Here is a 23696-nt window from a genome sequence, read left to right as displayed (position 1 = left end):
GCTGAGCAGAGCATGGCAGCTTAACCCAAAGGCCTTCAGTTTGCATGGTTTTGGGGACCAGAAATACTCTTTGGGTATGAAACTCTTCCCTTTGCCATCTTTGTGCTGCTATTTTGATCTTGTTTTCGTGGAGCTGTGAACACCAGCACACCTGATATAGTAAGTTCCCTGTTTGTACGCCCATCCTGGCAGAATCACAAAATGAGAGCCCTCTACCAAGGGATGTGAAGAGTAACAAGGAAATATTCTGTAAGTATGTTGAGGAAGGCGAAGTCAAGATGTGGTGCACTCTTCAGTGCAGAAGGAAGGCCAATGCTGCCAAAAAAGACTAATGTTTTAATGCCCCTTCATTTCAGCGTTTGCTAAAAATATTAGTGTTGGATCTAACTTAACTGGCACTGGAGACAAGAATAGAGAAAGAACAAGTTATTGGCCACTTAGATGTTTTCAAAGAGGCTTGGCTAGGTGGACTAGCGTACAGGTCAGAGTAAAGTTAGGGTAGGGTGGCGCATTGGAGGCTAACTGGCTCAGAAAGGCAAACGCTTTAATAGGCAGCAGCCGACCTTGTCGGGTGTCAAGTATGAAGGCCACTCTAAAGTATGGAAGCTTAGTTTGCACTGCCAGGCTGCTCCTGCCTTAAACATGACCCTCTGGTGTAGAGAGAGATCTGCTGACCAGTTTACCTAGGGCCAGAGCCACAGTAGCTCTCCAGAACGTCAGAAGCTGCTTTCTGCTAGAAGAGCTGCATCCACGCGGAGGTTTTGCCAGCGTAGCTACGTCAGCCCCGCAGTATGATCTCCTCGCCCTGCTAGCCAGCAAAGCTATGTCAGCAAAACTTTGTAATGAAGACAGAGCCTTAGGGAACCGGCTGAAGCGATCTGAGAGCCAGCAGTGACAGTCTCCGAGAGCTCACGGGGGGAGGGTAGAGTTCCAGAAGACTGGAAAAGGGCAAATATATAGTCCCTGTCACTAGCAAAGAAGGACCCAGGGACTTGAACCAAGTTGGACTAACAGCAGTTCCTGAAAGATATGGAAACAAATCTCAAACCACTTGTAACCCTGTAAAAGAGAGCATAAAAAGCAACAGGCAACACACGTCAAATGAGTCCTAGTAAACCAACCTAATTTCCTTTGACAAGCTAACAGATCTGTATTGGAGCGAAGCAGTAGATGTGATGTATCTGGACCTTAATTAGGTGTTTGACATTAGCTTATAATAAGCATGTCATGCATGACAAAAGAAATGTATTCCAGATAAAACTGCTGTGAAATGGCTGTACAAATGGCTGGGAAACCACATTCAGAATAATTATCTGTGGATCACTGTCACTCTGGCAAGGTGAAACAAGTGGGGTGGGAAGGGCTGGAGGGGTCTGTCCTGGGTTCGGCAGGAGACAATATCTTCATTAAGAATGCGGAGCATGGAGTGCAAACGATGCTTATTCCATTTGTAGGTGATACCGCAAGCGCTTTGAGAACAACATAAGTCAGATTTTGACAAGTTGGAGAAACAGTTTAACAGGCTTGGTCTAGGCTGGGCCAGATTCAGCCCACAGAGCCATGTCATCTAGCCTGCAGGGGTCTGAAAACCTGGTGGCAGAGTTAGTTGCTGGTCCACTGCTGTCAGGTTTCCAGGCCCCTAAAGGGCCAGCAAGGCTGGGGCGACACGGGGCCAATCCAGGTGTGCAGGGCCTGATCTGGCATGTGGGTGGTGGAGGCAGTGCAGGACCAAAAGGTTGAGCACTATTAGTTTAGGGCACAAGTGCAAAGTAGCACGTTTCAGTAGAAACGACCAGCTGCAGAGATAGGGGATGGAAAACTGCCACGGCAGCATTTTTGCTGGAAAGGCTACAGGGGTTGCAGTGAATCACAGACTGCACGAGGAGATAATATGCTGTACTGAAGTGCAGCGTCCAAACCTGAACACAGTGCTTCAGGGAAGGCCTCGCCAGTGCCAGGGTGAAAGAATCACTTCCCTTGACTTGCAAACAGCACTCCTCTTCCTACAGCCCTGGATGCAGTTGGCTTTTTTGCAGCAAGAGTACATTGGTGGCCGTAAGCTGAGTACAAGCCACTTTAATGCCCAGCTTCTTTTCTGCAGCACTGCAGCCTAGCCGGCCTGTGTTTGTATGTGTACATGCGGTTGTCCCATCTCAAGTGGGAGAGGGAGAGGGAGATGATAATCTTTGTCTGTCATCTGGGGCTGGGAGAAAAAATAACAGCCTTCAGTCTCGGCAGGGTAGAGTTTAGTTAGATCTAAGGAAAGTCTTCCTAATGGGAAAGAATTGGTGGCCCAAGGAAGTTGTGGACTCTCCATCACCAGAACAAGTTAGACAAACCGCCATTATGAATGGCTTAGACAGAGTTGATCCTGCCTTGTGGTTGAGGATGGATTTTGTCCTGTTGGGGACCCTCTCAACAACACGGGTGACTTCTAGCATCCCACAGCAGGATGGATGCTTCACAGAAGTGTGACTTAGTCTTGATCCCACAGAGCTGCCAGCTAACAAGGAGAGGAAGAAGTGGTATGAGACCCAGTTTAGGCATGTGCGCAGCTTGGTAAGAAGAGCAGAGAGCAGTGTGAGTGCATGCTAAGGACTCGCTATCATGGCATCACAGAAGTGATTTTTGGAGGCACTTGAGCAGGGTGGGTAGTAAGTGGAAAAAGCTGCGGAGGTGCTGTTTACAGGAGAAGGCAAAGGCAAGGGCAGCACAGGCAGAGCAAACGGGGTGGGTGGCCAGTACGTAAGCTCTTCCGTTCTGCTACATCTGGGTTGCAGTGCACAAATCCTGGAGCATTGTGATCATGGGTCCTCGTGGTGGTATCTCAGTGCCCATTGTGAATGGAAACTGCTTTGGCAAGGTAGAAAGAGCTGAGTGCAAACCCTGGAGCAGATCAAGATTTTGGGGGGCTGTGGCCTCCTTTTGGGTTACAGATGTAGTCTTATCCAGTGACAGCCCCTCTCTCCCTCCCTTCCTTCTGCTTCCTGTGTTGTGACCAAACCAGAAAGGGAGCATTTAAACTGAACTTCACTACCTCTCTGGGGGCAGGAATCTGTGCCCCTGCAAACTTTTTCCAAATGTGGCTTCAGGAAGAGAAAATGAGCTGGTCTTGCCTTCAGAGAGCATGCCTTTTGTAGGGCTGTCCCCAGGGGGCTAGAAGGGAGGCTCCTGTCCTGCAAGATCCATGGTAGTAGATGCGTTATGTGGGAAAAGGGAGGTGGCTTCAGGAGGCAGCCTGTATTCCTGTGGCCTCAGCTGGAATGCAGGGACAGCAACTCCTGAAGCTCAATTTTCTAAACCATCTAAAACTATTTTTATAGAACGAACCCCCCATGAGTTAACCCCGTGCATGTTGGCAGCTTTCTTTGTTGCCTGCAGGCAGAAGTGTGAGGAGAAGTGTTGCTGTCTACAAGTCAATTAATCCCATTTCTGCTTTTGCTTTCTACAGCCAGGGTGGCCAAGCCACACAGCCTGTTGCTTATAATAGAGGTGAGGCCTGTGGAGACTCGCAGCCTACATTATCTGGCATGAGCCAGACAGCTGCCTGCTGGGATCGAGAGAGATTTGGATTCAGGAACCTTTAATCTCCATGGGCCTCACCTCCATACTGCAGCTGAGCAACAGAATCTGCTCCATTTGATGCAAATCAAAGGAACCACATCCCTTGCCCGTTATATGGGCTTGCAGGTGGTCAGTGTTTGGGATCCCCTTTTTAGAAGCCCTGCATCTCATCTGTGCCACTGGCCACCTTGCCTCTCTTCTAAATGTACCTGGATTAAGCATCCAGTCCAGTGCTGTCACTGGGAGCCTGCATTGACCAGTTCTGGGGCGGGGAGACCACTGCTTGTTGGCCTGCTACTGCCCTTGCGAAGAGAATGGATCACCATTTTACTGTCAGCTGCCAAATTCCCTTTTCAAAGAAGATGCAGCAGTACAACAAACAGAGTTAAATCAGCACGTGCATACGGGGCTGGTCTGGAAATGAGATGTCACTGTCACGGCCCAGATCTCTGGAAGAGGCACGGTAGATCTGCAAGCGCAGGAATCCCAGTTTTATTACACAGCAGAAGGTCCCTGTGCTGCACGAGCTGACGTTTGAGATGCTTGTGCGGATGAAGCTGTCCATCTTCCGCACCAGCTGCATTTCATTAACGGGGATCCCAGCCTCCATTTCCTTATGGGCTGTAGTAATTTGAGCAAAACAGTTGTGGTCTCCGCCTCACCAGAGCCCCGTGTCCCAGGTTTTGCACAAAGAAAGGACCACATGTTATCGCCCAGAGTCCCCCAGCCCCATCTGATGTGGAGGTAGAGGGAAGAGTGTTGCATTGCCCAGTCCATTCCTCCTTTCCCCCCCAACCAAAGATCCTTTCTTGATTTCATTGGGAACTAAACTGAAGCCTGCCTCATGCAGGTGCACTATCGAAATCATCAGCTGGAGCATCTGCCACTTCAAAAAGGAGGCAACTCAAGCTCTCTCTCTGAAAAGGGAAATGAGGTCCCTGGAACCCAGTTGCCATTAAGCCTAGTTTTATGGAAAGAAGACTGCACGTGCCTAGTTAAATTTCTCTCTCGAGCCGAGTGGGAGATGTGCGTGCCTGGAACCTGTCCAGCTGTCACGGCTGCTGCGGATGAGCCCCCAACACCAGTCTTTTCAGGAAAAAGGAGCTGGCCTGCCTGCGCTCATGCAAGTGGTGCCCAGTGGCTGTCCCATACTCCTGCCTGCCACCACGGTGGGCTTGATCGCTGTCAGAACAACTCCGGTCCTCCTGGCTGAACTGGAGTAATTCCCGCCTGATGCAGAGACTGTGGGCCACGTTTTTATGACCTCTAAATTAGCCCATTGTAATGTGTTGTTTTACAGCCTCCCTGCGCGAACGCTGCACGGACTCCAGCTGTTCCAGAGGCTGGGGCCAAAGCATTAACTCTCACGCCACGGCCTCCACATGTCAGTGCGGTCTGGAGGGAGCTGCGCTGGCGGAGAGTCAAACATCAGCGTGATTTTAAAATTGCTTTGATGGCTTCTAACACTGTGTGTAATGTGGGATGCGTGTGGTTTTTATCTCGGCTGCTGCCTTTTATGAGCTTAGTCACTGCTTGAGATCATCTGAAGTCAGTTTTTATTGGCCAGTCCAGCCTATAGGTTAGAGACCTGCGGAGTACTTGTTTTCAGTGCGTAGTGATCCAGATCCAAAATTAATTACCAGCCGCGGCCTGCGACGCTGGTGTTAAAATAACCAAACCAACTGCCATCTTTTTATACCGGCTTGTTGTGGGAGCTGCTTTTCTGTCCCCCTTGTGCCACCCAGTCCTGCAGATCTCCCTGCTGTGTGCCAAAGACATTGGTTTGTACCAGTGCCTGTGACCGGACTGCATCCCTGGCACCTTCCCGTTTTACAGCTGTATGGCTCTGGCTCTGGGGAAGAGCTCACCTCACTTCTCCCTTCCCCTTTGCTCTCTGGAGGAAGAGCCAGGCTGTTTGAGTGACCCCTGCCAATGGCCAGGATTGTGGTTTGAGCTCCTGCCTTAAGCTCTCCTCCCAGCCTGGCAGGATGGTCAGAGCTTCACACTTGTTCTCCTGTGAGGACAGCGCATATGTTGCTCTGCAGCATCCTTGTGTTCAGGTCCGAACACTCTATCCAGCGTCCTGGTCCTCTGGATCAGAGAGACTTGTGGGCTCAGAAATCCTGCCAGCAATGCTTCATTGAATTAATATATAGTTTCTTATGTCTGTTCATTATATGATTAAATAACGCATGGGCGGGAAGTCAGTATTCCTGTCAGACTTCTGATAACGTGCTACATACATTTAGCGAGTTAGTGGTATAGGCGTGGTATTAGTCAAGAGAAGCAAACCATGGATCATCTCCTGAGATGCCCTGTAGCACCACAGTGCCCCCCACAAGATCTGACAGCACCAGCACCAGAAGCATTGGCCTGTGCAGAATACTGGGAACAGGCCAGGTGGGCAGGTTGGACTGGAGACCCAACGCTGAAGAAGTTAATGGTATAAAGCACTTAAGTGAGGAAAGGGCTTTTCTTATCCCACCAAAGTTGTATTTGATTACCTACATTCCTTAGAGAGAGAGTTTCTTTTGGCAATGAGAAAGTTGAATATAAAAAAGATATACCTTTTCTTCCTTTTTTCAACCCTCCACGTCTATTTTACCTCCAACGCCTGAAATCCAGTAACACTGCATCCCACCCTCACGTCATGCAGCATCTTTCACTTCTCCTATGCACTGAACTTCACGTTCAGCCACTAGCAAGGAGGTTGCTTTGGAGACGGTGCTGTGAAAAAGGTTAGGCTTGTCAGATCCGTTTATAAAAACTATCTAATTTGCTGTTAAAAGTAATAATAATAATAATACTGCTGGCTCTTCTCGTGACAAAGTCAGGTCTTGGATGGGTTTCTCACGAGCACTTATGTGCTGTTGAATGCTATCTCTTGCCTGTGGTAGAAGTTTTTATTGTTGTTTGAAGAACTTCTTGTTTTGCACGTCGGTACTGAAGAAGTGAAGCCTTGAGTGAGAAGGGAACGGATTTGTATCCAGACCCTTGAACACAGGTTTTTGTTTTCCAACAAAAATCTCTCTTTCACAAGCCATTTCTGTGGAAGCCTCTCAATTAACTAAATGTCTGATGCATAGTTGAGTCATGCAAGGAGTCCTCTGCCACAAACAGAAAGCAAACCTTGCTTAGCGTTGGGAAGAAAATCCCAGCTGGGGTCAACCTTTGGGTTGATGTGGGCATGGGGAAGCTTTCGGGCCTTCTCGGGATGTTGTAGAGAATGAAAGGGACATACATGCACCTTATGCCACCCATGTAGGTCCCCGGAGATGGAGATCCCATCCACGTGCCCTAACCTACCTGTTCTGTACTCACTCTTTGAAACGATCAAGTGCAATATCTACTCCAAAACGGATGGGAGGAAGGGGAGGTTCTCACCGTGGTAGTAGTAAATTGCATATAATGATACTAAGGAACCACGCGTGGGATTGGGGCACTGTTAGGGGACTGCACGTTATACAAACAGCAGGAAACTGGCCACTAGCTAACTAAAGCGACCGAGAATTTCAACTTTCTGCTGAGTTTTGTCAGCAAATACTGAAATGCCTAGAGCTGGCCATTGCCTCCAAGGAGGCTGCAGAGAGCACGCTGCTGGCTTGCCCTTAGCTCACTGAGCCTGAGCCTGAGCCCTCAGGCCAGGCCAGGCCACTTGGCTTACCACGGCCATTGGCACTCTACAGAAGTCTTCAGCTGAACAACGCTGGGGACAGAAAAGGGAAGGGAGTACGTATGCACAAGAGGGAAGGTGCTTTTCCGGGCGTCATGGAAATTGGAAGGGCTTGGGAAGCTGGTAGTCTTGTGGCGTGTTAGCTCGCTGCTTTTTGCACATCTGACAGCTGCCTTTTTCTTCCGGGGTTGACCATTACACATTGCTGTTGCATCTGTGTGTATAACATGTTAGACAAGGTTCTTGGGGTCTGCCCGTGTGCTTAGACCAACACGTCTACAACCAGCACCCCTGTACCAAGTGATACTTCCACCCGAAGGGTGACCGGTTTGAAACTAACAAGATCAAACACGTTTTTATTCTACCTGTAGTTAACAGTTCAGGAAGAAGAACGCAGCAGAGCAGAAAGCGTTTGCGTGAAGGTGCAAGGTGAACGACGCGGCACCGATGTAATGGTGGGGATTTATTAAAGGCCACCAAATCAGGAAGAGGAGGTGGATGAGGCACTCTTCAAGCAGATGACAAATCTGTTCAAAAGCTGTGGGATGGCACTGTTGGGAGAATTTTCCGGACATCTGCTGGAAGAGCAATGCAGCCAAATGCAAAATGTCAAGCCAGTGCCTAACTTGTGTGGAGGACAAATTTCTGTTCCAGAAAGTAGATCATCCAGTTGTATCCTCCATCTTGGACCTGGTCCCGACCAACAGGGAAGCACAGGTGGAGGATGTGAAGGTGATGGGTAAATTGGGGGGAAACAATCATGATGCAGTAGGTAGAATTCCAGCTCCTGAGACGGGGAAAGCTTGAGGTCAGCAGAATAAGACACTAGATTGCAAAAGGCGTGTTTCATCTGACTCAAGGAGCTAATAGGCCCGGTGTTGTGGGAGGATAGGTTGAAGGATAAAGACACCCAGGAGGGCTGGGAGCTTCTAAGAGGCACAGGATTGGAAGCCCAACAAGAAAGTGTCCCAGCACAATGGACGCACACAAAGAATGGCAAGAGGCCAGTGTGGCTGCACAAGGAGCTTCAAGGAGGTCTCAGGTGCAAGAGGAAAGCACGCAGGCATGGAGGGATGGGCAGATCCCCTGGAAATAGCAAGAGCCTGCAGAGAGAAAATAAAAGAAAGGCCAAGGAGCTGTGGGTCCACCGTTACCGAGCCAGGGGGAAGTCTTAGCAGAAGATGCGGAGAAGGCAGAGCTACTCGACACTTACTCTGCTTCAGTTTTCACTAATAAACCCAAGCTGACCAGACACCTATGAAGGATTATTTGGATAAGGAAGGGGCAAGCTGAGGGTGAGATAACAAAAGAGAGGGTCAGAGAGCGTTTGGTGGGTGAACGAATTCAAGTGGGCAGGGCCGGGTGAGCGTCCTGGCAGGTCCTGAAGAAACGGACAGAGGAGATCTCAGAGCCCTTGGCAGTGATCATGACGCTGTGGGGGGCGGGCCAGGTACCAGAGTACTGGAGAAGAGCCGGTGTAGTGCCCCGCTATGAAAGACAAGAAGGACCCGGGGAACTACAGACAGGGTCATCTCCTCTCGGCACCCAGGGAGGTGCTGGAGCAGACCTCAGGGAGGCCGTTTGCAGGTGTCTGGAGGAGGAAAGGCTGGTCGCGAGCAGCCAGGAGGGCTTTATGAAAAACAAATTGTATCCAACAAACCCAATCTCCTTCTCTGACGAAGTCCCTGCTTGGTGGGCGAGGGGAGGCTGTGGGTATCGTGTATCTGGGCTGTAGCGAGGCTTTGATAAGGTCCCACGTGACCTTGTAAACAGATTGGAGAAATGTGGGCTGGACAGAGCTGCGACCAGGCGGGTGGACAGCTGGCTCAACAGCCACAAGCAAAGGGCAGTGATTACCAGATCCACGTGAGGATGGCTGGAGGTTTCAAGTGGGTCCCACAGGGTCTCCCCTGGGCCCGGCACTGCAGCGTGGTTGTTAACTATTTGGATGCTGGCATAGAAAGTTTCTTGAGCAAGTTTGCGGAAGACATTAGGAAAAACTTTTTCATGGTCAGGGTGTCCAGACTGTGCAATAAGCTCCCTGCAGAGGTGGTGCAAACCCTGGAAATCGTCCAGTCTCCTCTTGAAGGTCACCTTGCTGGGGTCACCTGACCCCCAGTTGTCTTTCCTGCTCAGTGTAAGGGGCTGGACCCAATGATCTTCCGAGGTCCCTTCCGGCTTTACAATCTATGAATTTATGACAGATTGGAAAGCTGGGCTGGAGCTAAGAGGATGAGTTTGAATGCAGACAAATACAGGGTGCTGCAGCTGGGGAGGAATAGTGAAAAACACAAATAGAAAATGGGGGACACCTGGCTGGATGGCAGCACTAGGCGAAGCATGTGAAAGTCTTGCTGGATCACAGACTCAGTATGAGTCTGCAGTACGATGTAGCCGCACAGAAGGCAAATGTGGTTTTGGGCTGCCTCAACAGAAGCATTAGGTGCAAGATATGGGAGGTGATCGTGCCTCTCTACTCAGCACCGGTTAGGCCGCCTCTAGTGCTGTGTGCAATTCTGGGCTCCACACTTCAAAAAGGATGTGGAGAAGTGAGAGAGGGACCAGAGGTGGTGACAAAGATGATCAAGGGCTTGGAAAGCAGGCTGTATGAGGAGAGGCTGCAGGAGCTGGGCATGTTCAGCTTGTGGAAAAGGCACTTAAAAGGGGGACATGACGGCAGCCTGCAAATACCTGAAGGGCTGCATAAAAATAAGAGGGAAAGTGCACCTCTTCTCTCTTGCTACAGAGAGGAGGACTCAGAGTAATGGCTTGAAGTTGCACCAAAGCTGGTTTAGATTGGATATCCGGTAAAACTTCTTCACTGTGAGAACAGAGAGGCCATGGGAGAGATGCCCAGCAAAGGTGTGGACTCTCCATCACTGGAGGTTGGACAGCCACTGGTCGGGGATGAACTAGGTGTAGCCATATCTGTGTTCTTTACGGATTTCCTAGACTTCTGGGCTTCCCTGGTTGCCCCCTTCCTCCCCTCCTGCTACCTGTGCCAGGGGGGTTTTAAGCTTCCTGCAAAGGCACTGGGTGCTGCTGCAGCCCAGGCTGGGGCTGGGGAGTGGGCTGTGCCAATGCTCCTGCTGAGATATAGCCCTGAGGTCCTGGCTCGAGGGTCTTGCCCCTGTGCTCAGGGTCAGACTGGCCGTATTTGGGCTCAAGAAGGAATTTGACCCCGTGGTCAGATTGGTATGGACTGGGGGTGGTTTTGCCTTCCTCCGTAGCGGGGAGCGTGGCCCTCTGCCCAGGATCTCTGGAGCATCTATTGACCACATTGCGTAGAAGCAGGACGTTGGCTGCCGTGGTTCCCCTGCTTTCCCTGTGGCGGGTTAGGGTGCTAAGTCTGTGTTGTGTCAGGGTTGACAGTAGTCTTACATAGAGGTTAGATTATGGTTCGGATGAGGTTGTTCTTCCCCAGACAGGGGTTGGACTGGATGATGTCTGGAGGTCCGTTTCAGCCCCACTTCTCTGTGTTTCTATGACCTGGTGAAAAGCATTGCCCTAGGAGGTGGTGGAGGCATAGAGCATAGCCAGGTTCAAACAGGGACTGGATAAATTTGACCCCAGCATCCTTTCCTGCCCAGGGCAGGGGGTTGGACTAGATGGTCTGTTTAGGTCCCTTCCAACCCTACCAACTGAATTCAGGGATGATAGATCTGTTAAAGTCTATTGGAGAGAATGGTTGGAGGTGTTTCCTCTGACATCCTTAAACCAGCAATGGTGGATGCCAGGGCGAGTATTAAATAGGGGACAGATGCCCCCAGAGCGGTATCCGGTTCAGTGCTCTCTTTATAAGCCCCATTTCTACCACTGTTGGAGACGAGATGCCAGGCTACGCAGACCATTGGTCCGACCCGGTGTGGCGGGGCGCGTGTTCTTGTGTTGTGTATTCAGCAGTAGCAGTCCTGACACCTATATGATGACCTGCATTTATCTTGCACCCTTGACTACGTCTGCACTCCGTCCACTAGTCCGAGAGAGAGCAGGCACTACCGTTCCAGACCGTGGAGCGCTTTCCAGGCTGCAGCTTCAATAAAACCCACTGCTTCCACAACTGTTTCTCGTTGCTTCTAATAAGAAATTTTCACAAAGAGCATAGTGGCACTGGATTGAAGCTGGGCAGTTTTCAGACCTGCACTTACGACAGCATTAAAATCCCATAGCCAGAGCTAGTTTAGGGCTAAGAAATGGGTGCTGTCAGAAAACAGGTCCTGACAGAGGTTGGTTTCCACACTTTCGTGCTACCATGAAAAGCCGTGGAAGAAAACTGAAGAAAGATGTCTATGGCAGGAGCATTGCTTCTCTGGTCTGTCTTCTCTCCACCCTTTGCCTCAGCAGAGATGGGCCCTGGGCTTGAGCTTGGAGGAGGATGGCTAGAAGCATCTGCCCCCTTCCTTCTCACAGCGGGCAGATAGTCTGAATAGGAGAGGCCCCGTCTGCTGTCGCTTGTGTACCGATCTTGAACCCTGTGCTCTGCAGATCCTAGAAAGCCAGACAGTCCCTGACTCCACAAGAAGCTGACAACTGAAGTTTAGAGGCTGACATAAAACAGGCAAGTTGTATCGCCTGAGGACCTGAGCTTTGTGCAATTGGAGGGGGTTTTGGCTTCCGTGTTAATGCAGTCCTAGCAAGAAAGGCCGGGTTGGGGACCTCACAGACTGGGTATGGTTGAGTTCAGGGGAAAGTCCCACAGGAAAAAAACAAAAACCAGTGTGAATTGTCTTCATGTCTTGTTACCTGTGTAAAATACAGCCATTCCAAACTGGTACCAGTAAAGCCACACCACGTCTGCGGTATGGATTATATCTATGCACACACCGCTTATCTAATCTCCTACAGTCCTAAAATGCAGACAGCATTGTGGCTATATAACACTGCAGAGCAGTGTCGCAACAGGAGGCCTGTAACCTTAACTCTGCCCGTCATATATATATATATATATATATATATATGCATAACAATTAGGATCTTCATCCTGTGATCACACAGGAGCACACAATGTAGAACCAGCCAAGATCAAGAAATAGTTGCCAAAATATGATACAACCTTCCTGCTCCCTTCGGCTTGTCTTCCTCCTTCCACCCCCCTCTTCCCACGTCCCCTGTTCCAGACAGACATTTCTACTGTACGCTCCACTGACCGCTCCAGTTGCCCAGTGACCTGGTCCCATCTCCTGAGATCTCTTCCGCCCGCTCTCATAGTCTACTTTCCTCTGCTCCTTCATCTCTTGCTCTCTGATTAAATCCTTCCACAACTCAAGTGTTTTTTACCCGGTATGTCTCCAGCTGCCTTCTCCTTTTCATCTCTAGGATTATCACACGCAGAGTGTGCAGTTTTTACTTGGAATTTCTGTCCTTTGTTTCATTCCTAATGTCTTTCCAGTCCCAGCTCCTCCCCAGTGCTCTCCCGTAATGGCTTTTGCCAAAGTCCCTCGTGACTGGTTTCTAGGGATTGCTCAGAACCCACTCTCCATCCTCTTTCTCCTCTTTTCAAGACCCTTCACACCCATCCTCACCCTACTTACTGCCTTTCCTCCATTATCTGGAAGTCAGCTCTGGCTGTGATCCACCCAGGATGCCAGCTTCCATTGCCACTTGTTAGATTTGCAAACAGGTACCTCTAGGCTTTCTCCCATTGTACTCGAGAGGAGCTCCCCATAAATATCTGCGAAGCTATACTCCTAATCCCTCTTTACAGCTCGCCTTTGCTAGGATGTCTACAGAAAAACTGACACCAGTCAGGCCATGGGGGTGTCGAGATTCCTGCCTGTTATATTGACGCTGCTCCCCTGTCTTCTGCATCCGTTTGCTGTCTCTTGTCTTATACTTAGGTTTTGACAGAACAAGGAGCAATGGTCTCAAGTTGCAGCAAGGGAAGCTGAGGTTAGATATTAGGAAGAATTGTCTTTCAAGGAGGGTAGTAAAACACTGGAACAGGCTCCCCAGAGAGGTGGCAGACCCTCCATCTTTGGAGGTGATGAAGACCCGGCTAAACAGAGCCTTGTCTGGGATGATGTAGCTGGGGCTGGGCTGGCTTTGAGCAGGGGGTTGGGCTAGATGGGACCTCCTGTTTCTAAATTTGAGAGGGCTGGGACTGTTTTCTTCTGGTGTGTTTGTACAGCTTCTTTCATCTTCAGGTCCTGATCTGACTGGGACTCCTCTGCCCTGTGCTAATACCAGTGATTAAGCAATAGAAGCCATAGAGAAGATGGTCTGGAAGGGACTTCCAGAGTAATATAAGATATAATAAAAATATAACATGGTATTTATTATATATTATATATCATACTATATTTATTATTGCTGCAGTGCTATATAGAAGTGTACTAATGAAAATTAAATAATCCTGATAATTAAATGTGCATTGCTGAATGAGCTGAGTTAGTTTCTAAGGCGTCCCCTGCCCTGCCTTCTGCCTGACATGGCTACCTGCCTTTCTCAACCAGTAATGAGAGCTACTAGCTCTTCTAGATCTGTGGATGCATGGTCCTGACACCCTGGCTGCATGTCTGTCTTGTGAGCTTGGAGTAGAAATATAATATTGAAGCACGTACTTGGGGTGGCGTGACCCTCCCTGAGGGCTGAACTGCCTTGTAGTTACAGCGGGGTAGGAACATACGTGTGGGAGCTTACTGGGGAGTAGCTGATGCCCTATAAGTTCATGCCCAGCTTACCTCCCAGCCCCTCGTTCATACAGCCTTATCTCGACCCTCTGCAATATATCTGAATATGAGCAAGGGTTTTCTTCCTTGCCCTGCCATCGTGGCAATTCTATTTTGGATCCTGACTTGACCCCCACAGAAGTTATTTACACTGCAAGGGCAGAAGGAAGAAAGGCAAAGAAGCAAAGACCCCGGCCAGATAAAGCATGTTGAGTTATGGTTGTAGTTCCTTTTCTACTGAAAATGTATTTTCAGTACCATAAATCTGAGGTGCTCAAACCGCCAAACGAGGAGATTTTAGAAAGGAAACGTGTCATTTTCCTTTGGTTTCTTGACCTTTGAAGCTTCTCATTGTCCGGCTTTTTGGTGCAACTCGGGGTTAGGACCCGACTCAAAAAGAATAAAAATGGAAGCTGAGATTCTCCTGTAATCACCTGGATCCAGAAGCCGGGCCTTTAGAAACGCACCGCATAACAGGGGGCTATGATAAAATATGAGCTGGCAACGCTGCATTTTGTTTAAAGAGTGGGATATTTGATGGGAAATGACAGTTAATTTACTCCAGGAATTACCAGCCATAAAGCCCAGCCATGGATTTTCACCCACAGCGGTTTTCACTGAAGGAAGGATAAAGGGACCATTATCCTGAGCGTGTGCTGATAATGAAAGCTGCCTTAGGAAGACTCTTTTCCAAATAGGATGGACGGTTCTCATGAGAACCCATGTAAGCCCATAATAACAAATGAGCCTCTCTTCTGGCTTCAAGAGATAACAAATGCGAGACTCTGTGTTTGGCTAAGGCCTCGGTGGAAGATAGCGCAGGCCTTTTGGAGAGGCTGGGAAGCCGGGCTTCTGTATAAAGGCACCCATTTTTGGTTTGAATAGACCCGCACGTCCGTGTCGGCGCAGGAGCTGATGGTCCCAATCAGCCGCCATACAGTGCGAGGGCCCTCGCGTGGGAGAGTGTGTTGTGGGGGTTAAATCTGTGCAGAAGTTGTCGGGGGGGGGGCGGAAAAAATCTGTCTGTGTCTCACCATTCGGTGCTGGCTTCCACGACCAGGGTATCCAGTCCCCTTACTCTGCCTCTAATCGCATGGTGTTGTCAAGCCAATTTTCCTTCCAGCTGAGAAGGGCTGATGAGTTGGTGGGCTCGTGTTTCTTGGGAAGATCCAGATAATCCCAGCCAGCCTCTCTGGCTACGTTGCTTGGTACCTGTCTCCTGCCTGAAGAAACCAAGGGGAGCACAAGGGACAGTAGCCCTGAGTGGCAAAGGGCCCGGAGCGCCGTTTCACTTCCACTGCCTCCCTTTCCCCCTGCCCGCATGCCACCACCATGTGTGACGGGCCTGGAGCTGCGTCGCCAGCCCCCATGCTGGTCGCCCCGGCTGTCGGGGCCGCTGCCGAGCACAGGTCCCGACCCTGCTTTGAGAAACGCTGCCCCTTGCTCCTTAGCGAGCAACCTTCAGTGCAGTGCATGCGACAAGCTGCGGCGGTCCCTGGAGAGCAGCATTTTAAGAGGCAGGTGCAGAGAGGGGTCGAGTTATGCTGTTCTATAAAAACTGTCTAAATAAAACACTTGTAAGATCTTTTAATAACCCCTGAAATGAAATGTTTGAAACTGGCCCTTATAAACTCTTCACCAGCGTTTAATTGCCTCGTAAAACAGTGCACTAAAGAAAGCATTGAAGCTTTCTCCTGTTTTCAAATCATCTTAACCCTTTGTGGGGATTCCTCCAGCTGTGCGTGTCTCTCTGTCTAATTATGTTCTTTCCCAGCCTTTCCTTAAGTGTCGGTGGGGAGCGCCGAGGGCCTCTAGCCGCAGGGCTCAGGCCCTTTTTGCGTTTCAAGTTCAGTGCTAAAAACGAGGCTAAGTTTTTCTCTTTGGGCTCTGTGTCCACAGCAGGTCCCAGGCCCACGTCGCCCTACCCCCTGCATTTTCCTCCCTGTCAAATATGCTGCTTCAGGAAAACAGGCTTTTTACTCTAAAAAGATCCTCAGGGGAGCTGGGCAGGGAAGCCCTCTGCCAAGGCATTGACAGCTCCTGCCCGGGACGGGCTCCTGTAAGCAGGCAGAGCTACGGGAGGGAGCACCAGCAGTCGGGCAAGTTCAGTGCAACAGGCAGTAGTCGCCAGGTCCCACCTCCCGTCTCTAGCCAAGAGATCCTTTTGCAGAAACTGCCACATAAGAAGTGGTTTTACTCTCAGGTTATATTTGCCACCTTCAGATTCATGAAGTGCCCCTTTGTATTTGTCCTGCAATAAAGCCCCAAGAGAAACTTCTGATATACCTCCTCTGTCCTGCTTTGTAGCTTTTGGGGTGAAATTCTCCTTTTTATTCCTCGCCACTCCAAACTGGCTAGCTTTTGTAAGGTCTTTTTCGGCTGGGAGGCTCCCTGACCCTTTAGTCCTTTGCCGCGATCTGTGAATTTCTTGCATGTCCGCTACATCTGTTGGCCGGAGAGTGTTCTGCAGAGGTGACAACAGAGAAGACCAAAGAGTTAGCCTTTCAAATCGAAATGCAGATTACCACTTCCCCATTCAGCAGTAGAGGTAGCACCATGTCTGACAGGGACTGACAGGACTACAAAAGGGGCCCAACTTTCCTGTGAGACTACAACACTGCCGTAGAGACAAACAGCTCAGTTCAGCAAGCACGTGCTGCCCTCACCTGTCTGCCTCTCCACGAGCCAGCCGGTAACTAAGCCTCAGGATGGTGTTTTAGCTAGGGGCACACGTGAGACTTGGTTATGGCTATTACAAAATATACAGAAAAGCTAAATACAGAGTTTTGAAAGGGGGTGAATGCTGCAAACCAAGGGCAGCTACCCAGGGGCTTTCTCCAAGGTACACGCTTTCCAGCTAGAAATCAAAGCAGACAACTGAAAACGCCTCCAGGTTGAGATGCCGCCAGGTCCTGTATCTGGGTGTGGTGCCGACTCCTCCGTCTCGGCTGTCCTTTACAATAGCCCGTTGCACGAGCACCTGGGCAAGGCCGAGGGGGCCGAGTTCTCTCCTGGGGTCCATGCAGCCTCCCTGCCACGGCCACGTGGTCGGCTTACAGCAGACGTGAAGTTCTGCGCTGTGGGCATGGCTGAACGCTACTGCCCACATGCGAGCATCTGCTGTTGCCTCAGCTTTGCTGCGCGTTACTGGCAAAGCAAAAGCAGCAAACAAAGTTTCACCCCTGTCCACTGAGCGCATCATGGAGCTGACATCTGGGGGTACCTGCAGTCATCCGGCTGCAGCTTGCCCCGTGCTTTCCCCTGGGACTCATCGCCTGACAGCTTTCTCCTCTCTTCCAGTGAGAACGAGGCGCTGTGGAGGGAAGTAGCCAGCTTGAGGCAGAAGCATGCCCAGCAGCAGAAGGTTGTCAATAAGGTAAGGCTGGCACCACGCAGTGGAGCTTTGCTGGAGAATTGCACTGACAGAAACTGCAGCCTCCCTGCAAGCAGCAGGGCCCCGTCTCTCAGCTGGGAGAGCAACACCAGCCCTGCGAGTGACAAGGCTCCTGGTGCAGCCCTGACAGCAGCTGGTGATAACGAGAGTGGGCTCTGCACCCTACTGCACTGCTGCATGGAGGTGCATGCACTGCCAGCTTCCCCGTGGCAGCTGCTGTCTGCCGCCAGAAGTTCTGCACTGTGGACGAGCCCTCAGTGTAGCAGGCTACTGCACGTCCTGCCAGGGCACCCCCAGGGGCACAGGCACCAGTCAGCCGTTAGGGTCTGCAGGGAACTGGGGCATCAGGGACACTGTGTTTCAGACAAAGGGATTCTCACGCACTTCTGCTTCCTCTTTTCATCCTGAGCATCAGGAGCCCATGTCACGGGGCGAGGCTTATCTGATGTGTTGCAGTGTAGAATTGAATTATCCGATCCTTTGTTTTTTCTCCCTGGCCCTGGTCTCTTAGTCTGGAAATCATCCCAAGTGCCGTGCAGTCTGCCTTCTCACCGCCTTGTCACCTGATGCTGCTCTGAACCCCTTGGCAAGGAGCTGGGCTCATAGCTGTTGACACCCTTGCTGTGTACAGGCTGCTGTACACCTGATGATAGCAGTGTTTCTTTTTCCTCCCTGCAGCTCATCCAGTTCTTGATTTCATTGGTGCAGTCAAACCGTATCCTTGGAGTGAAGCGGAAGATGTAAGTTTGCAGACAGGCTCCTGGTGTGAGGGAAGGGGAGCAGGCTAGAGCAGTGACGGCAGGGGTTCCTCTGGGGTCCCTCTTCTCTGTAACGTGCTTCTCCAGTAGTTGCAGCACCCAGCCGTGGCCTCCAGCTAGAGAGCAGCTAAGTATGCCACAAGCCCTGAAGAGCTTAGATCCTGATTGTTGTCCAGCAAGTCTTGCAAACCAAACCCTATGAATTCTTGCAGAACCTCTTTTTCTCCTAAACCATTGCAAAAAATGAGATTTGCAAAGTAAAAAGCTGCTAAAGGCTTTAGACTTACCACCCAACCCCCTTTGCCACTACCATGCTGTTTGCTGCCCTAGTGAAGAAACATGGGACTGGGAGGAACTGTCTGGACCAGTGATCAGTGCCCTGCAGCTGCGGACACCATGTCCCGTAATCCCCATCACAAACACATCACAGCATTGACTTGCAAAGCAGTTTACTGCTCAGATGTTGCAAGCTGCCCACATTACTTTGCCAGGTTAGATTTGGAGCTGCCCACAGGCCCAGTTTTGGTTACAGCCTCATCACTCAGAGCAGAACAGAGCTAACAGGGCTCGGTGTTGCTCTGTGGTCACGTGTATGTGTCTCTGCCCATGGGAATCGGAGAGATGGGGAAGTTTTAGCCCCAGCATATTGGGTTTTGATCCTAGGGGTAGCTACTGCCAGGTGTGCTGAGGACCCAAAGAGGGATTTTCAGGATTTTTAAGCATACATAAGAGTGGAAAGACCAGTGGTTCCCTGCCCCTGCTTTGCCTGGTGGGAGAATGGTGTCATGATGAATTGGACTCCTCTGCGCACCCTGGGCCCGGCTGCTCCGCTGCACTCCAGCACACCCTCCCGCCACCACTCATAGGCCCAGGTGCAGCCGTGTATCGCGTACCGCGTATCGGCCCTTGGGGCTTCTGGCTCAAGTCCCAACCCTCTGTTCTCGGCACCTGGGGCACAGCTGGCAGCTCCCTTATGGTGCTTTGGATTCTCTTGCAGCCCTCTGATGTTGAACGACAGCAGTTCAGCACATTCCATGCCCAAGTACAGCCGCCAGTACTCTCTGGAGCACGTCCACGGCTCATCCCCATACGCAGTGAGTACGCCACGTGCTCCAGGCCTCGGGAAGAGGGGAGCAGAGCAGAGCATGGGGACGGAGGGCTGTTGTGAGGCTCTTCTCCAGCTGGCCTCTCCTTTGTACCGCGCTTTGCTCAGGAGCTTTTTGTTTTGTTTGGCAAAGGGTCTTAAAGTGGCAGCTGCACTCTAGGCTAGCCAGGGAGGAGGAAGCTGTTAATCAGTAGCTGATTCAGAGGCAGAAGACTCGGACTGAATATCAGCCCTGCAGACAGGCTGCAAGCAAGGCAGGCATCGGGGTGGCATCTGGCTTTGGGAGGAAGCAGAGACAGCTGACACTTGTGAACATATTCAGCCCCTGTGGCTGTGTTAGCAAAACCTTTCATTCGAAGCACATCCAGTAACCCATCCAGTGCAAGAGGAGGATAGCTGGAGGGCAGCATCGCATCAGAGCCTGTGCCGCCAGCTCCGTACTGGACACTTGCTTCGGGCCTGGCTTTCTGTTGCAGGGATCAGATGCTACACTCCACAGCCAGCTAACTGGCTCTAGCAGGCACACAGGCAGGCCCTTCCCCATGGGCCCAGGAGGAATCTTTGCCATTGTGCCCTTCCCTTTAAATTGCTGTGGGAACCTGGCAAGTCCTTGATTTTTGTCTCCTCCCAACCCACCCACAGACCTTTTGATGTCCTGCCTCACAGAATCTGTCCTGTAGCCAAGGAAGATGCTGAGTCTCTTCCAAGTCTGTCACTGCTGCTCCTTCCCTCCTTTGAACACACAGAAGCCCCCTCGCTCCTCTCTGCCCAGTCCCAGGACTGCAGGTTGCTTCTGCCGCAGGCCTCCCAGCCAGAGAAAGTGAAATATGGTCTCCTGCATTGGGATTTCTGTTTGCCCTTCACACGAGTGAGCCCAGTTGGCTTGGCAGGACACAGAGTTTCTGCCTGTGATTAACTGCCCTTCAGCCTGGAGTGCAGAGGCTCGTTAAAAACGTGATGGGGTTCAGCTGTCTGTGGAGCTGAGGCGGCCCAGTCCTGCCGGATCCATGACAGCAGTAGCTGCCTCAGCAGCGATTGCCTTGGGGATAGGTGAGCTGAACTCAGTCACCTCTTCCTTGGATTGCAGCTGAGCTGGGCTGGTTCGTGACGGCATCCGTCACCTGGGGCAGACCTGGGTTTCAGAGCCTGCCCTGAGGGGATTGCACCAGTTGCTCTGGAGGCCTGTCTGAGCCCACATCTGCGTTGCATTAGGGAGTCAAGTGGTATTTCCTGGGCAGACCTCCAGCCCCTTCCTGGTGTGGGTCTTTTGTGAATGCTGTGCTGCTGGTGGGGAGGTTTACAAGCACCCCACAGCACCGACCCCTCCTCTCTTTGCCCTCTTGAGGCTTGTTCCCATTTTCCTTCCATGCTATTAAAGCACACTAGAAGGTGCCCAGGAAGCTGTATAATAGCCCCAGCCCCACAGCATTGCGGGGCCTTCCTGCAGACCACGGCCACCCACTCCTGTGATCACACTCCCCCGTGGGCAGAGGTGAAGAGCTGTGGCAGTAGCGGACTGCATGTGCACGCAGACACGCACCCCTCCTCACAGTACCCTAAAAATCTAAATGCTATTAAAAGCTGCACTGTAATTAGATCAGCCATGTAGAAGCTCTGCGTTCCCAGTCAACCCCCACCTCGCCCTGTGGTCTCCTTTTAAAAGTGCCCTTATTCCTGCACGCAGCAAACACTTCAGTGAAGCCTCTGGGAGTTTTTCCAGGCTTTACAGGATTGTTCTAATTATGAGACGTGCAGGTGCCCGGCTTCTCTCAAACGCAAGTGTTTAGGACTTCCAGTGCAAAGTAGAATTGCGATGGGATGGCTGAGCAGCTTTCTGAGCCGTCTGCCAGAGAGAACTGGACTCTGACCCTGCCACAGGCTTTGTCTTTACTGCCGAAAAAGATGCGTTCCTACCTCAAGACCACCAACTTGGTGTGAAATCTGAGTGGGATGTGGCACGGGTAGTATGTACTTAGACCTCAACCCTATACCCTTCACCCGGAGGTGACCTCAGCTAGCTGCACGGAGGTGAGAACGACCAGTGCCTTTTCTCCACTGGGACTCTGAGGATAGCCATCTTCATGAAACAGCGCACAGGTTTTTTCTTTGCACGTAGACTGAGACAAGCAAAGGCAGTAGGTAGTCAATGAGCCATCGCCCAGGATAACATGCAGTCAGTTGTCATAATCTGAACTTTCCCATGTGCACATTCATGCGTGTCACATGCACGCATACAGTTCTTTCTTGTGCAGAAGTAGCAGTGACAAGGGTGAATAGAAGGCTGCTGAAGCTGAACTGCTGGGCACGTAGGTTTTGCATGGCAGTGCCCCCGCCCACAGGACTGTACCTTGTCGCACAGGAGCTGTGCGCACACAGACATGTGGACCTGGCCTCGCCCACGGCTCTAGAGCTCTGCACACTTACTCTGTCAGAGAATCACAGAAAATGAGGGTTGGAAGGGACCTCAGGAGGTCACATTTAGTCCAACTACCAACTGTCCTCGTGGTTCGGTCCATCCCAGGAATTTGGTGCCTCTCCCAGCTGTCCTGCCAGAGGACTGGGTACGCAGCGAGCCAGAATGATTGTTGTCCTTCCGTACTTCTCTGGGCAGAGATGGGCAGACTCTCCACCCCCAGGCTTGGGGCCCTGTTGCACTGATGCACAGAAAAGGTTCCAAACAGATTACAGTCTAGACAGGCAGGGAGAGGGAGGCTGCAAGTCAGCGTGGGTTGAGAATCACAGGGGTTGTTTTAATCATAATGGTAATGAGCATCTCAAGCTGTCTCCCAACCTCGTTGTCGCACACTGGCTGACTTTGTGGAGCATCGAGGAGGGACCTGGAGGAGAGTTTGCTGCCCCTAGACCAGTTCAGCGGAAGTGTTGGGCTGGATTATGGATTGTTCAACTCTACCGCTGATTTTCTGGCATGTGACTGTATGCACCAGGGAACCAGCATTTGGCCCGTAATTGTATGGAGAATGTATTGTGCCTTACATGAAAAGCCTCTTAGTCTCCCCTCCCTGACAGAAAGGCGCTGGCTCTGTCACCAGAGCTGGGGCCCTGCTCAGGCAGTCCGTAAATTCCTTCCTGAGCAAAACTACTTCTCGGTGCAGTTGTCTTTCCCCATTGCGTTGCAGGGCTGGCAGTATTGTCATTCCATAAAGCCCAGGCTCCTGGAGTCAGGTGAGCAGGAGAAAAATCTCAGCTTCCCTTTACCAGTGCAAGGGAGAGGGAAGCTCTCGCCATTTCGGGGGAAGGCTGGAACACATTCCCTCTGAAGGCCTGAACACTAGAAGGCAAAGGAAAAGACCCTCTGATTTTTACATTTTAACCATGTTGTGATTTTTAAGCTAGTGTGAGGGTTGTTTGGAAGCTAGAATCAGGGTTTCCTTGAATGCTTGGGGTTGATATTAGCGTGGCGTTAGCCACTGTGTTTCTTCACTGCAGGGCAGGAACTCGTAGCCCTCTGACGCAGGTGAGCAGTTCCTGCCTCACCCGCCCACCGAGGGGGTGTCCCCTGACCTCGCTAACCCGAACACTGTGATTTGTTTTTTTCAGGCTTCTTCCCCAGCATACAGTGGCTCCAACCTGTACTCCCCAGACTCATCAGCCAACTCTGGCCCCATTATCTCTGATGTGACAGAGCTCGCCCAGTCCAGTCCCTCAGCCTCCCCCAGCGGCAGTCTCGATGAGAGGTACCACGCAGAAGCCATGACTTGTGTGAGATCCCCCAGTGTCTATGCATAGAGCATGAGTTTCTCTGTCAGCCTGGGTTGTGAAACACCAGCCCTGGCCCAGGGCTCTCAGTAGAGCATCAGCTTTTCTCCTTGATGACTTGTTCCAAGAAAACAGTGCAGTCCAAAGAGCTGCCAGCATCCTTCCCTTATGAGCAGATCCCACCACTTTACAAGGAGTTTGACTAGGCCCTTCAAGCAGCTCTCGTTCACAGATTGGGTTTGTTCCTAATCTGTCATTGTGTTAACAGAGGAAACCAAGCTCTCTTTTCCATTTCCTCTCTGGGTCTGCATGGTGCTGTCTGCAGGGGACCCTGTCCCACAGGCCACTGGGAATTGCTGGCCTGCCTTCTCAGTCACTAGAAGGGCCGTCTCCCCATGACTCCCGGCTCTGGGGACATGGCCCTGCCTATACAAAAATGTGTGCAAAGGAGCTGCGGGGGGGAAACAGTTGCATATCTGCTAATTACTTCTCTGAGAGACAGTGGCAGGGTCTGTCAACAGAGAGCTGGAAGAGCCTGAAGCAAATGCATCTCACCCACTGCAACACGGGAAAGTTTCCAGCTAGTCCCAGCCCAGAAACGCCAACTTGTTCCCCCCCTCAAAGCACGCAGGAGTCCTCAAAGACACTTGGACAAATCCTGCATGCCTCCCTCTCCATCCCTCCTTGTAAGCAGGAACCACCTGCTCGCTTTTCCTTTCTAGCGCTGCCAGGAACACACACCTTTAAATGTCTCTAGGTTTGCTAAACAGGCCCTTTATTTTGTACGCACTGCTCTGTCCCAGTGGGCGCACACCTT

At 51.1% G+C, this 23696-nt stretch overlaps 1 protein-coding gene across 1 annotated transcript in view; it reads left to right on the top strand.

Annotated features, from left to right (window-relative positions):
* The window catches only part of HSF1 (heat shock transcription factor 1), a 90988-nt gene that overhangs the window by 51190 nt on the left and 16102 nt on the right, over positions 1-23696 (top strand). Inside the window, exons 5-8 of the mRNA XM_006032463.2 lie at positions 17206-17281; positions 17978-18039; positions 19055-19151; positions 22721-22857. Coding sequence (XP_006032525.2) covers positions 17206-17281; positions 17978-18039; positions 19055-19151; positions 22721-22857 — 372 coding nt within the window. The remainder of the gene's footprint in view (positions 1-17205; positions 17282-17977; positions 18040-19054; positions 19152-22720; positions 22858-23696) is intronic.

This window comes from Alligator sinensis, unplaced genomic scaffold, assembly GCF_000455745.1.
Source record: "Alligator sinensis unplaced genomic scaffold, ASM45574v1 scaffold987_1, whole genome shotgun sequence".
Taxonomy (NCBI): Eukaryota; Metazoa; Chordata; order Crocodylia; family Alligatoridae; genus Alligator; species Alligator sinensis.
Note: the sequence above shows the minus strand (reverse complement) of the source record. Positions and strands in the feature narration are given on the sequence as shown.